The following is a 14,149-nucleotide window of genomic DNA, read 5'->3' as shown; positions in this document are numbered from 1 at the left end:
GCGCCTCCTGCAGAGACCTGTGGACCACGGCTGGAGGCTATCTGGAGGAGGCGAGGCACGGTGCCAGCCCCACCATGAGCGAAGGAGGGGGCTGTCCTAGAGGCCCGTGCCCGGGAAGGGCCACCCCTTTAGGGCCCAAGGTGCCTAAGGCTATGTGCACCAGGGTAAGTGGGCCAAGACCCCCTTCAAAAGACCAGATGCACTGCGGGCTCCTGGCTGCAGGGGCGCCCTCGGGCCAGGCCTGTGCACTGGGGGCAGCCTGGTCAGCCTGGCACTTTGGGGTGAGGGGAGTCCACATTTACCGAGCACCCACTGTAGGACCCGGCCTACGCTTAGTCCTCACGACAGCCGCAGGGAAGGTGACGAAGGCCCAGAGAGGTTAAGCCACTTGCCTGAGGTCACAGAGCCGGCAGGAGGCAGACCAGCCTCCCAAAGGCCAGCTCTCCCACCTGTCCAGCCCCTACAGACACCTCTGCCCAGACCAGACCCTGCTTCTCCTGGACACCCACAGGGGAGCACAGAGCCTCAAGGTCAAAGCCGCTGCACCCCCCTCACCGGCCTCGTCCGCCAGGGGGGAGCTTGGGTGCTCTGGAGGAGGAGCGGAAGGAGGCACGTCTCACCACCTAGGACAGCAGGGCCGGCTTCCGGTTCTGGGCCCCACCGCACAGGGCCAGGAGCGGCTGGCTTATCTAACTTATCCTGGCCTCCATGCTCTCATGTGGGAAATGGCCCCAACAATCCAACACCAAGGAGGCAGCCTGGAGAGGTGGGTGGCCAGGGCGGGGCAGAGGGGTACCTCTTACTTCCCAGGGGCCCGGAACAGGGCTGGGGTCCGTGCCTCCCCAGCTCATACCCCCAAGCTTGCTGCCAGCTACGGTCACCTGGCCGCCCCAGGGCTCTCGCAGGAGGCACAGGCTGGGCTTCGGGGGCGTCTGGCTTAGCCGTGGGCCACGGTGACCCCATCGTGCTGGCACACTCGGCCCCCTGCCGAGTTCACAGAAGGGAGCGCTAGGCTAGAAAGGGGAGGGAACGGGCCCTCCGTCACTCAGAGGTTAAAGCCAAGGCGCTGAAGCACCCTGCCCACAAGCGACCGCAGGAGCCACCCTGTCAGCTCAGGCAGAGGTGTGGCGGGAGGGCTGGTGGGGCTTGGAGACCCCTAAGGCCGCACCCACCAGCCTGCCCTCCTTCGGCGGCTAAGGCTGAGCTCGGACACGTCTACCCCTTGGAGGAACAGTGGGAAGGGAAGACCGGTGAGGAGGGGACAGCGTCCCTAGAGGATGGGCCCTCCACTCCACTTCCTTTAGGCTACCGGGCAGGGCACCTCGCTGCCCACCCCGGGCAGGACGTCTCTCTCCCCACCTCCCGTAAGACCTGGGCTGAGACGGGGGCACAGGCCGCCAAGGGGGTGGGAGGGAGCAGCCCCAGCTGGAGAGGGAGGGCTGCCCAAGGGCTGGGGGGCTCCTGGTCTCGGTGGATGGGACCCTCAGGAATGGTGCCCACCATTCAGAAGGCCAGCTGGCCAGCTCTGCCAGCCTGACCCCCTGCACGCACCGTGGCTGACCAGACGGACCCCGGAGCCAAGGAGACCCATCGCAGGGGAGGGCGACCGGGTCGGGGGCTGGGATGTGGGGGGGTGCAGCGGCCCAGCACATTCACGGCCCCTGCACTCGAGGACTCGACCCAAAGCACCAATCACAAGACCAGGCGGGTCTGAAACCAGAAAACTCTTTATTGCAAAGGTACAAAAGCGTCACAGCAGAGATGTACAGCAATAAATTAGGTGGTGGCCGTGAGGGGACAGGGCAGGCGCAGGGCACATGTCATACGGACAAGGACCACGACGTGGGGTCTCTTCTCAATAATTTATACCATGATAAAAGCAGCACAAAAATAAATATTGAAATGGAACAGCTGAGTGACCAAGGCCAGGAAATGGGAGGCCTTGCCCCCTGGGAGGACAGAGCCTGCCTCCCTCGGGAAGGACCCCGAGTCTGAAGCACAAGAATCAGGAAAACAAACCCAAGGGACAGAGATCCTTGCCTTTTAAATAAAACAAATCCATACATTAAAACGGGGACAATGAAATCTCAACGAGCTGAAAGGAAAGGCATGAGAGAATGCTCCGGTCTTCCTTCCCTGGCCCCTGGTCCCCAGGAGCGGGCAGGCATGGCGAGGTGCCCCGGGCGGTGACAGAAGCCCCCTCTGGGCAGGGGCGGGGGGCGGGGGAGGGGGCATGCAGGGCGCCAGCACTCCCGAGGGCAGCAGGCAGCGGCGACAGACCCCGGCCCCCACCCCCCCTACTCCAACCGCAGCTCTGCTCGATTAGGGATTTACAGTAAAAACAGGAAAAAAGTTACGAAAAATCTGTACGATAAAATGTGTATATAATTTTATATATATATATACTTTTCTCTCTTTTAAATATTTCCCCGTGGTCCTTATTGATATCCAATGTGGATTACCTACCATGGCTATGGTATCGACAGCTTTTTTTTTTTTTTTTTTAATTTTTTTTTTTACACACTGGGCCTTTTGCTCCGTAAGGATCCGGCAGGCCCCAGACCCCTCACCTTCCCCCAGGACAAGGCGAAGGCCAAGGCCGCACGGCAGTGCTGCCGGAGAGACCCAGACGTCTTCCGTAGGGAGCTCTCCGGGCGTCTGTCCCGCCCAGTCTGCCTCTTCCTGCACAGGGGCCTTGCAGCTCGCTGGGGGTCTCCCTAGGTGGCGGGGGACAGGCCAAGAGGAAGCCGGGAGCCCCAGCAAAGGTCACCGAGGTCATCAGGGGCTCCAAGTGTCAGAAAGAAAGAACAGGTAAAAGTTTCAGGCGAGGAATAAGCACCAAGGTGGCCGCGTCCCCTTGTCCTCTGCACCAACAGACCACCCGGGCGCCCCCAGAAGGCCGGTCCTGGCCCGGTGCCTAGAGTCACCTCCTTGGCCATCACACCCTCCTCACCCTCGGACTCCACCGGTCACTCTGGCAGCGGGACCACAACCCACTCCCGAGGCCGCCGCCGACTTCCCACCTGCTCGGCAGGGATAGCTCCGCTTCCGCCCCGGACCCTGCCGGCCCTCCCTGCGCAGGGCTCCCCGCCAGCTCCCCGCTGCGGACCTCCCCGGGGTCGGTCCAACAGAGGGGAAATTCCCGAGTCCTCGTGCAACTCTGCACGTGTACCCTGGAGGCCCCCAAGGGACCACCCGGTCCAACCCGCTCCTCCGAGGCCCCGCGCCGCCGGCACGCGGGTGTCACGGCAGGCGCGCCCCCAGGCGCGCGCAGTCCTAGAGCAGCCCCCCCTCCCTCCCTCCGCCTCGCGGGCCGCGGGCCTCTGGTGGGGCTGAAGCAGGGTCGGGGTGCTGTTCGCCACCGGGGACAAACGGCTCCTCCCCAGGCACCCAGAGCTCAGTCAGGGCAGGGAGGGGGTGCCCGCACCGGCCGCCGGACCACGACAGGCCACTCTCGGGAGGGGTGGCAGACAGAGCCCCCGCCATCCGGGCCACAGGGCCGGCGACCTTCTGAGGACCTTCCCTCCATACGCCCCGACGCCCCCCGGCGCAAGACACGCGCCCCCGGAGACCTTCTGGAGAGAGCCGGCGGGGCCCGGGGGAGGGCCGGCTGTGTGCGTGCGCGTGCGTGCGCGTGCGTGCGGGAAGGCGTGCGGCCCGCGGGCTCGCCAGACCCCCATCTGCGGCCGCACCCTCGGCCTCGTCCCCGCCGGGAGTCTGCGCTTCGACTGGGGCGTTAAGGGGTCCGCGCCACGCGGACCCTCCGGCGGGCACCCGGGGGGGCGCCCCCCGCCCACCCCCCCCCCTCCCGGCGGCGGGCCACTAGGAGGCGGCCGAGAAGGGCACGGAGGCGGAGGAGACGTCGGCGGACTTGACGATGGTGATGACGCTGGTGGTGGCCACCTTGGTGGGGGCGACGGGCCCGCGGGCCACGGTGCGGGCGAAGGTCTGCAGGGCCTCGTACTTGGAGCGCAGCGCGTCGAGCTCCAGCCGCATGCTGCTGTTCTCCCGCGCCAGCTTCTCCACCTCCTGCTGCAGCTCCACCCGCTGCCGCTCCAGCTCCTCCTTCTGCGTCACGCGCTTGATGCGGCAGCTGGCCGCGTAGCCGCGGTTCTTGAGCGTGCGCCGGCGCTGCTTCAGGCGGGCCACCTCCTCCTTGGTGAGGCCCCGCAGGTGCTGGTTCAGCTCCCGCACCGACATGGACACCAGCTCGTCATCGCTGAGCACCGGGGCGTTCTCGCCCGCCTCCTTCTTGACCTGCGGGGGCCGCGCGGCACGGCGGTCAGCGCGGAGGAGGGGGTGGCCCGGCGTCTGCCCGCGAACGGAGGCCGCGTGGCCGAGAGCCTGGTCCCGGGCAGCAGGTACACCCGGAGGCACCCTCTCTGCCCCCCAAGCCGGCCCTCACGCCTCCGTCGGGGCAGGGGGCCTCCCGACGTCACGCACGCGGCAGAACGCGGGTGGCTCCCTGACGGGGATCCCCGCTACGCCTGCCCGTCACCTGGTTACCACCTGCCGTCCAGAACCTGCGAGGCTGTGGCCCACCCGTGCGCAGCCCTCTGTGAGTCTCCAGTGCCTGGTGCGGGCCGAAGCAGGTGGGGGGGGAACCCAGGCAGGTGAGTGAGGTGGGGGGGGGGACCCAGGAAGGTGAAAGGGGGAACCCAGGCAGGTGTGCGGGGCCGACACAGGCAGGTGAGCAGGGAACCCAGGCAGGTGTCCAGGGCCAATGCAGGCAGGTGTGCGGGGCCAACACAGGCAGGTGAGTGGGGGGGGGGGGGGGGGACCCAGGAAGGTGAACGGGGGCGACCCAGGCAGGTGTGCGGGGTCCACCCAGGCAGGTGAGCCGCAGGGAGGCACAGCAGCCTGTCCTTCCACACCCCTCGGACAAAGTGGGGCCTCGGAAGGGGCTTCGACGTGCATGGCCCACGAATGCACGGAGGTCCCCTGTCCCGCCAGACCCAGCTCTGTTCCCAAGACGAGATAGCCGACCCAGGAGCCCACGCCAGCCTCAGAAGCTGGGAGGGCCCGGGGAGGCAGCACACCGGGCCTGGTCGGAGCCGGGCCCCGCGAGCAGGAGTGCCGAGGTTGACACGCGCCCTGCCGGTGGTACTGCGGGACGGAGGCCACGCTGCCCACCCCTGGGGGCCGGGGATGAGCATGTCCTAGCAGGCAGGGATCCACACCTGCCACTCCCTCCCAAGGAGGCCATCCCCGTGGACGCCAGGGCCCACATCTCCTGAGGCCACAACCCAATCCTGTCCCCAGCTCCCTGGCACGGCTCTGCTGGCCAACAGCCCCCACCCGACTGCAGGGGACAGGGCCTCCCTCTTCACACTCAGGGCAGTCCTGGGAAAGAGGGGCTGCTGGGGCCGGAACGGACCTTTCCCAAGCCTGAGCTCGAGGCAGAAACGGGGTCTGCCCACCCCCACCCCACTTACCTTTAATGCCTTGTTTGGTTTGGGATTAGTCGTCATAACCTGGGCACAGTCACCCGAACAGAAGGGCTTGGAAACTGGATCTAGAAAATCAGACAAGAAACAGAAATGAGTGAGGTGAGGTTCTGGCCAGGCTGGGGACGGGGCCGGCTGCCGTCGCACGTGACCTGAAGCGGGGACGTCCCCACCACAGAGACGCTCCAAGGAGGCTCGGCTCCTCGGTCCACGTCCCCCCGAAAACAAGACAGGAGGCAGCCGGGACTGAGGGGGCTCCCCGCAGGGTGGGCATCCCGGCCACGCTGCCCAGTCCAGCATCAGCCCACGAAGCAACCCAGACCCACCCCGGCCCCCACGCTGGCAGCCACCCGCCTGGGGGGGCACCAGGCCCGGGCGGCCACTGCCTCCCGTCCGACTCCCCCTCTGAGCTGAGCCGCTCGCACCCTCGAGGCACGGGACGCCACATTGAAGGGCCAGAGCGCGCGGACCCAGAGCCCCCTCCCGAGAACGGCCTCACCCGGCACACGAGGAGCACCGCTGGCCCCCAGGACGGCACCCTGCCCGGGCAAGAGCCCCCGTGACTCCTGACCTCGCCTGGCTCCAGAGAGGAAGGGCCCCTTTGGGGAGCCCCTGCGTTTGCCCAGCACACCCCCAGGGACGGGTGCAGCCCCACCCTCCCTAGCAGACCTACCTCCGCAAAGGGCACTGCAGCTGTGACATCACCACCCCCGCCTAGGCTGCCCCACAGCCCTGACCTGAGGCCCGCAGGATCCGGGAGGTAGGGGCCGCCACTGCGCGAGCTCACCGGCTGTCTGGCGGGAGCCGTCCCCGCCGCCCGCCAGCACCCCCCCTCCCCGCCACTGCCCGCCCTTCTGGTTTTGGCGTCTGCATTGTGTCACACATTCTAATCATTCATGAAAAAGCCAGCCAAAGCATCCCAAGCATGATTCCCCTCTGATAGTTGCCATGGCGACCTTGGGAAGTAGCCAGCCCCTGATGGTCGTCATGGAAACAGAGAAGCCCACAGCAACAATGGCTTTGGGCAGGCCGGTGCAGACATCACAGGTTGTGGGACAGTAAACAAACCAGTGTGCCCCGGCGGCTGGGGTGGGGGGCGGGAGGGCCCGGGCTCTGGACGTGCTGGCACATTCTGTAGCTGGCTTAGGAACCGGGGTCCACGTTCCAAACGCCAGGCAAGGTGAACTGAGCAGAGAGAACATCAGAAAACGCACGGGGGAAGGGGGGGGACCCGGGCCCCAGAGACGGAGCCGCACCAAAGCCTTCACCCTGGGGGTGAGTGGGGCTCGGGTGGACGGTCTCCACCCCTCCTTCGCCCACAGCCCCAGGACCCTTGCTACGGCACAGCCTAGACGCCACCCACCCCCAACAGCCCACCTGCCTCCCAGGTCTCAGCACCCGGGCCACCAAACCCCCTGGTTCACTGTTGCCTCTGGCAACACGGCCACTGTCCCAGGCACTGACGACGGATGATGGAGAGCAGGACAGCAGCAGGGCCGGGGCCAGGTGCACCCTCAGGAGGCTTCTGGCTCCTCCACGCCACCCACGCACGCGCGGGAGGCAGACGCACTACAGCGTGGGATGACCCCAGCGGGAAGACAGGAGCTGCTTCCTGACAGCGGCCTGAACCCCAGCATCTGCAGGGGCATGGCGGGCCCGCTGAGTGCCCCTCCCTCCAGGTCCCGGGGTCAAAGCCATGCTAGAGAAGCCACCTGGAGGGCCAGCAGGAGCCAGGCGGCGGGGAGAGCCATGAGAAACTTTTCCACGGGAGCAGGAGGGGTGGCCGGGTGTCATTCCAGCACACGTCAGCGCACAAGGGCCTGGGCCGCCAGGGCATAGCTGTGTGGTGAGTCACGCCTGTTTACAGAGCGAGGAGCTCACATTCCCACAGACCCAAGGCCCTCCCACCCTGCACGGACCGCCCAGCCCGCCCGGCCCCAGCGGAGGAGGGACCTCCGCTCAGACCCCTACCCGACAGGGGTTTCTGTGCCTCACCACCCCCCCCACACCCCGCCCATGACGGGCCAGCTCAGCCAGGACCCCGGGCCACAGCGCTGCGTTCAGGGCAGGGACGCCCCGCCCCCTCTAGGGACCTGCCCTCCGTGACAGCGCGGGGCGGGGAGGCCCAGGTAAGCAGGAGCTACACAGGACTGGGCTCCGCGTCCTCCCCTCCACACAGACCTACGAGGGTCGGCTGGCAGGTCTGCAAGGTCAAGGTCACCTGGGGAAAGCCATAAGTCCACCAGCTCTGAACCCACCTTGCCCAGCTGCCTGGCCTTCTGCGGGCAGGACACAGACAAGAGCCCGGGCAGAGACGGGAGAAGCGGGACCCCCGGGCCGGCCTGGGCTCCAAGCGAGGAGGGATGCCTCTCTGTGGGAGGCGGGCGCCACGAGGGGGTCTGACCTCCGGGGACTTCCTGCAGTTCTCAGACCTTCTGTCCAACAAGAACAACGTGAGGCCTGAGAGAACAGGAGTAAACGTAGACACGAAGCTGGAGAAAAAGCCAGCAAAGCTCTTCTCTCTGTCGGCCTTACGCTCTTCCTCTGGAAATGAGAGCATCAGAACCAGGGGCCCCGGGTTCTGTCCACCTCGTAAAGGCCTCGGCGGAGCCGAGCAGGTGACTCAAGGAGACGCCCTGACTGGGGGGGGGTTTCCCTCTCAACCCCCAGGGCTCCGGGGGCCTGGACCGGCACCCTCCAGAAGCCAGAGACCCTGGGCCAGGTGAGCAAGCCCCAGGCAGGAGCAGACACTGCCCCACATCCCCGCGCTCAAAGACACGACCCCCATGGCCTCGGGCGGACCGGGTCTTGGCTCCTGCCCCCTGTTCAGGCACCCGCCCCGCAGGAAGTCTCCGCCGGCTGACGGAAAACAGGAGTGTCCTCCCGCCTCGAGAGGCGGCGCGCAGACCTGGGCTGCAGGTTCAGGGGCCGGGCTCCAGGAGCGCAGGGTTGGCCCCGGCTGCCCTTCCTGCGAGATCTCAGTACCCGGACAGTAAGGGCACGAGGGCTCACCTCTACCCAAGCCACACGAGGTACACGCAGTAGTGACCCGAGGTCGCTTCCCGCACGAAAGGCAAAAACCCGGCGGCAGCTTCTGGAAACAGGCTCAGAGAGAAGTTTGGCGCTTGTGACGGTGTGTAAGACGAAGGATTTTAAAACAACTGCCCTAAAACGTGTATTTATAAACCGCTGCACCTCAGGCCACCTCCACGGCCACCAGAGTGCACACAGGAAGAACTGTGTTCTGAGACTCGGGGGGAACCCAGCCGGGGTGAGAGGCCACAGCCTGAGAGGCAGGTGCGCCAGCCACTCGGCCTCCCTCCCCTCCCGCCGCAGGCCGGACGCCCAGTCGCCGTGTAAGAAATCACCCACCCTGCCCCCGGCAGCTTCACGAGGGGTCGCTCGGGGATCGGGCCCCACAACCATCGGTCACGGCAACGCCAGCCGGGCCGTGCACGCAGCCCGCGCTCTCCGCCGGCTCTTCTGAACTCCGGTCAAGTCACGGGAGCGGCTCAGTGGCCGGAGCCGGTGGGGGGCTGGGGGGGCGGGGGGGCCAGGAGCAGGTGGGCCTCCTCCGTGCCCGCCTGCCTGTCCGTCCACCCAGTGAGACCACGGACAGTCTTCCACAGCCCTCCAGAAGCTTCTGGTCAAGAAAGTCTGCGCGGTCAGCACTTCTAACTTGGAACACCTTTCAGGCGACCACTTCCCCAACTAAAGAGATCGGTTTTCAACCCAACGCCAGAAATTCGCTCTGACGCGCGCCTACATGAGCTTAAGGCAGAGACCGCTCTAAAAGACACGTGCCAGCAGCCCGGACCGGGCCCGGCTCTGGGGACGGCACCGTTGAGAGTAAGTCAGGGAGCCGGTGCCGGCCCTCCCTCCCGAGGCCCACGAACAACGGGACCGCCCTTCCAGAGGCCAGGATCTCACCCCCTCTACCCCCCCAGCAAACGTGTACCGCTCGCCCGTCGTCTGACGCAGCTCATCTGGGGCGACTCACGGCCCCGGGTCATCCCCGCTGTGCTCCGGCTTTCGCGGGGCCGGACCCAGGCTCGGGGCCCGGGGGGACGCTTTCTCCACCGGTAAAGCCAGGTGGCTGACGGCAGCAATGGCCGCAGCCAAACGGCCCTGGGTCTAGATGGTGTGGCAGGAAAGGGGGTTCAGGGTCTCACGGGGCTCTTAGGTCGGTTAGACTAGACGGGGAGCTTCACGCGCACAGGAAGCCACAGCTCCGACACCTAGCAGGGGGGGTCTCAGAAAACACCTGTTCCCGCTCGGTGTGGAGTGAGGGCGCCCACCGCTCCCTGGCCGGCTGCACCCGGCCCTCCCAGACGACTGTTCCACGCCGGCTCTCCCAGGGCGGCGGGTCCAGGGAGAGGGAGGGGGCAGGGGGCAAACAGGCAGGGAGGAAAGGGGCTCTGTCGTGGAGCACGTCTGCGCTCCCCCGATGGGTGCAAACCCCAAAGGCACAAGCCACGCTGACGTGACCGCCTCTGTCCCGGGGGTGCCGAGGGCCCCTCCTGCCAGCGCCACAGGACGCACCTGCCCCGCGAGCAAAGGTCAGCACGGCCAGCGCGCCCCATACGCTGACGCCTCACCCGACCGAAGACGGGCCCCAGGAGGACCGGGAGGGCTCCCACGCCCCGCCCACCCCAGACACTGGGTGTCCGTGTCCCATCCGGCTCCCTCGACGTGGGGGTGCGTCCTGCCGCTCCTCGCCGGGCCCCCCACCAGCCCGGCCCACACCCAGCCTGCAGGCCGGCCCTGGCCGGCCGCCCTCCGGCAAGACACGACTGTCTGCCTGGCTCGGAGGACGTCTGGTCACCTTGTGTTTGCGGTTCGAGGAAGCTGTGTCATCCTGGCTCTGTCCAGAGGTGACTCAGGCGGCTGCCAGGCTGACAGCGGGCCGAGCGCCTCACCTCCCCGGCCACGCCCTGGCCCCCCACTCCTCTGGCCCCCCTCTGGGTGGTCCTTCTGTCTCTAAGCTCCCTTTGGGGTTCTGTTCGCCCCACAGCTGCCCAGGGGTCCCACCAGCCCCCCATCTCCACGTGCAGCCAGGCTGAGACAGCCTGCGTGTCTGACAGACCCCAGAGACGTGTCCTGTCCTCACACCCGCCCTCCTCCTGTGTCTCCAGCTCAGGTGATGACCCATCGCGCCGTTCACGCAGCAGTCGCCCCCAAGACCTTGTCCCTCCTTCCGTGGCCACCTGCTGAGCCGGGCCTGCTGGACTTGGCCCTCCAGGACTCCCTGGCTCAGGCCCCAGCTTCTTCCGTCTGGACCTCGGTCCCTCAAACGCAGCGCCTCGAGGTGGTAGAAAAACCCCCTGCTTGAAGTCCCTCCCGAGCCCCTCACTGCCTGGACCACCTGTTGCGTTCCGAGCCTCCCCCTCTGTCTGTGCTGGGCTCCCACCCTCCTTCCCCAGCCCTTGCTTCGCCGAAGCCCCCTCCTGCTCTCCCCGTGGTAGGCGGACACCCTCTCCTGAGCCTCCATCGAGGGCCGTGCCCAAAACTGGGTCCTGATCTTTCCGTCCAAGGCTCGCTTCCCTTGCTGGATGGAGGGCGGGGGACATTCTCACCTACACCTGCTCCCCGCACCCCCTGGCGAGTGAAAGGCACGCTGCCTGGGGACGTGCGTCAGCACCGCACCCGAGGGCAGCGGGGCCTGGGCGCCCCACCTCAATACCTCTCCAGCCTCCCCTCATCCAGGGCAGCCGACAGGCAGCGCAGAAAAGCAGGCAGGGTGCCACCCCAGACCCCGGCTGTCAGACTCCGCGGCCGCAGGCCAGGTACCGAGGCCTCGGGCTTGGTGTCCTTTGGTAAAATGGGGTGGGGGTGGGGGGTGCGTGTACGACACGATCCCTACATTCGCTTCTACCCGTTCTGAAGTTCTATGATTTGAAGACAACACTTTCAATTTCCTGAAACTGCAAGAAAGAGGAAACATGACTGACAAAAAGCAAAAGTAAACACGGGAGCAGCGCATCTTCCCTGAGCAGGGAGCAGGGAGGCGGGGAGCAGAGGGGAGGGTGAGTCACTGTTTACTGCTCCGAGGAACAGCCACACAGAGAACGCTCACAGCTGCCCGGGTTCCATTTCCCGTGTGGACTGGACCCTAAGCCAGAAAGTCCACTCCAGAAACCTTTAGACTCGGGAACAGCCAGGACGCGGGCAGGACTCGTCCGCCGCCTGAGATGGTAAACAGACTCAGCTACCGGAGCCCCGAGAGGGACAGCGCGGTGGACAGGGGCGCGGAGAACGTCCGGAAAGCGGCCTCGCTCAGCACAGCCCGGGCGCTGGAGATGGGGCTGGAACGCAGCGAGCCCCGGAACCAACTTCCCCGAGGAGCCCCGATTCAACTCCCATTTTTAGCAACCACCTTGAAAGTGAGTGAGGCTGAACTTGGAACGCGTCCCTTAAAGTCCAGCTCCGTTCAAGCGCGGAAGGCAAGTGAGCTCCGGAGAGAAGACTTGCTTTGTGTTTTCGAGTTAGTAAACTTCATTTTGGAACCAGGAGAGATCCCCTCGTTAAGTTCTCAAAGCAGACCCCCTCTAGGGAGCTCAAACTCAAGCATTCCCACTGGTTTGCCCTGGGGAGGGAAGTCCTCCAGAGGGGTCAGCTACCCGCAAAGCGCAAAGCAAAGCGAGAGAGGCTGGCAAGCGAGTCTCACCTACCTGCACAGCCCACCGTCAGCTTCCGGACCCCTCCCACCTGCTTAGACGGACGCTCTTTAAAGAGCCCAGCCCCAGAAGGCGGCAGATCGGAGACCGCCCGGCACACGGCTGCGCTTTATCAAGATACCTGTGCAGTCAGGGCTGTAAGGGCAAATCCTCACCGAGGCCAATAAGGGAGAAGGGGCAGGGAGAAGGGACACCCAAGCCACACTTGCGGGAACCCACTGACTCTATCTGCTGTGTGGGGCGTGGGTGTTGGAGACCAGGGAGCTTCCCCTGCCGGCACCTGGTGAGGGAAGGTGGCCGGATCTTCCACACTGACAATTCATTTGGCAGGGGAGCACTTCTGCCCCCGCCACGAGAGCGGCGCGACAGGTAAACAGCAGCATAATCATTAACACAGCTCGGAGAGCAGGAACTTCCAGCGGCCCCAAACACCAACTCCACCAATGTGGAGTCTTTGTCAAAAGACGCCACAACACGTGGCGAGGAGCAGTACGATCAGAGACAGGAGGCAGAGCGGTTTCTTTTACCTAAGGGAGAGCTAGGTGGAGAGAGACACGTTTCCTGTACCCTCCCCAGGCTCCCGGAAAGGTGTGCGGAAGCCGGCACCCTGGCACACTGTGTCCCGAACGCGGCAGGATCACAGAGGAAGCCGCGGTCCGACTTAGAGGAGATGGAGCCCCCCACTCACCGATGAGAAAACTGAGAACCACGGGGCTCGGGAGAAGGGACACGTTCGCCCTGTCCCCCTCCCCACCCAAAGCTTCCACATCAGGGCCTCCCTCCGGGGAACCCCTGGCAGGTCAGCTGCTCAGAACGTGACATCGGTCATGAGTCCCCTTCTCCTTGCCCTCCCGCCCCCTCCCCCGGAGCGCGGGTGGAAGCCACCGCGGGGCAGGGCAGCACCCGCCGAGCCGGCGGAAGCACCCAGGTGGACGCGGCCGGGTGGGCCCTGCGCGACCACGCGCTCCCCTACACGTGGCCGTGTATTTTCGCCCCCGCCTTCCCGCCTCGCAGCGGACCTCGGCGGGCTAAAGGCGAAGCAGGTGGGGAGGGCAGGGCAGGGACGCCGGGCCCGCAGGAACGTCCGGGCTCCCTAGGCCGCCCCCCCGGGGTGGAGGGGGGGGGGCACCGCCTCCGGCTCGGACAAGGGGCGGGCGGGGGGCGGGGGCGCGCTCCCGGGCCCAAGAAAGAAAAGCCCCGGCCCGCGCGGCGCGCTCGCGGTTGGGCACCTGACGGCAGGTGCGCGGGCCGGGGTCTCGGGGTCCCGCCCAACTTCGCCGCGGGTCCGAGGCGCCGGTGACTCAGCGGCGCGCGGCCCCGACCCGCCCCCGCCCCCGTCCCGGCCCCGGCCCCCGACCCCCGGCCGGGCCCGACGCGGCTGCTCCTCACCTGGCGTCGCGCGGGGGGGCGCGGGCGCGCGGCGGCTCCTCGCGGGCACGCGCTCTCCTCGCGCTCGCGCTCACTCTCGCGCTTCCTCTCGGCCGCCGCCTCGGCCGCTCGCTGGGGCTCCGACTTCGCGAAGAACAACAAGTCCCCCCCGCCGCCCGCCGCCAGCCCGCCCGCCCGGCTCCCCAGCATCTGACACCGCTTCCGGGATCGGCGTCGGCGCGCGTCACGCCGCCCCGCCCACCGCGCGCCGCCGCCCGGCCCGCCCGCCCTCCCGCCCGCGGCCCCGCCCACCGCGCGCCGCCGCCGCCCGGCCCGCCCCCGGCCCCGCCCATGGTCAGGCCCCGCCCCTAGGCCCCGCCCCTCGTCCACCGCTGCCCCGCGCGCCCCCCGAGTCGCTGTTCCGGATCCCGCAGTGTTGCGGCTGCGGGAGCCGCCGGCTCGCCGCTCCCGCGCCTGCACCTGTGCCCGCAGGTGTCGTGCGCCCCGCGTAGTGACAGCCCTCCGGCTGAGGAAGCCTGCCCGGGAGCACCCCTGTTGCCCACAACGGCGCTCCTGGCCTCGTTGCTCTTCTCCCTGAGCACCTACTTCCCAGGTGGCCGGGCGCGCGGGCCCTCAGCCCCATCAGAGTCCTCGGGA

At 67.0% G+C, this 14,149-nt stretch overlaps 1 protein-coding gene across 3 annotated transcripts; it reads right to left on the bottom strand.

Annotated features, from left to right (window-relative positions):
• Window positions 1-1,711: 1,711 nt before the first annotated feature.
• Window positions 1,712-13,731, bottom strand: MAFK (MAF bZIP transcription factor K). Of its 3 annotated transcripts, none has more exons than XM_043559531.1 (3): window positions 13,514-13,731; window positions 5,436-5,515; window positions 1,712-4,257 (listed from the first exon to the last, which is right to left on the bottom strand). In XM_043559531.1, the coding sequence occupies exons 2-3, from the start codon at window positions 5,469-5,471 to the stop codon at window positions 3,823-3,825; spliced, it is 471 nt and encodes a 156-aa protein (XP_043415466.1). In that variant the 5' UTR covers window positions 5,472-5,515; window positions 13,514-13,731; the 3' UTR covers window positions 1,712-3,822. The 3 variants fall into 3 exon arrangements, with proteins under 3 accessions (XP_043415466.1, XP_043415467.1, XP_043415465.1); XM_043559532.1 differs by lacking the exon at window positions 13,514-13,731 and adding an exon at window positions 6,121-6,256; XM_043559530.1 differs by lacking the exons at window positions 5,436-5,515; window positions 13,514-13,731 and adding exons at window positions 4,499-4,767; window positions 4,803-5,429.
• Between the last annotated feature and the right edge of the window lie 418 nt (window positions 13,732-14,149).

This window comes from Prionailurus bengalensis, chromosome E3, assembly GCF_016509475.1.
Source record: "Prionailurus bengalensis isolate Pbe53 chromosome E3, Fcat_Pben_1.1_paternal_pri, whole genome shotgun sequence".
Lineage (NCBI taxonomy): Eukaryota > Metazoa > Chordata > Mammalia > Carnivora > Felidae > Prionailurus > Prionailurus bengalensis.
The sequence above is the reverse complement of the archived record's forward strand: the minus strand, read 5'-3'. Positions and strand labels throughout refer to the sequence as shown.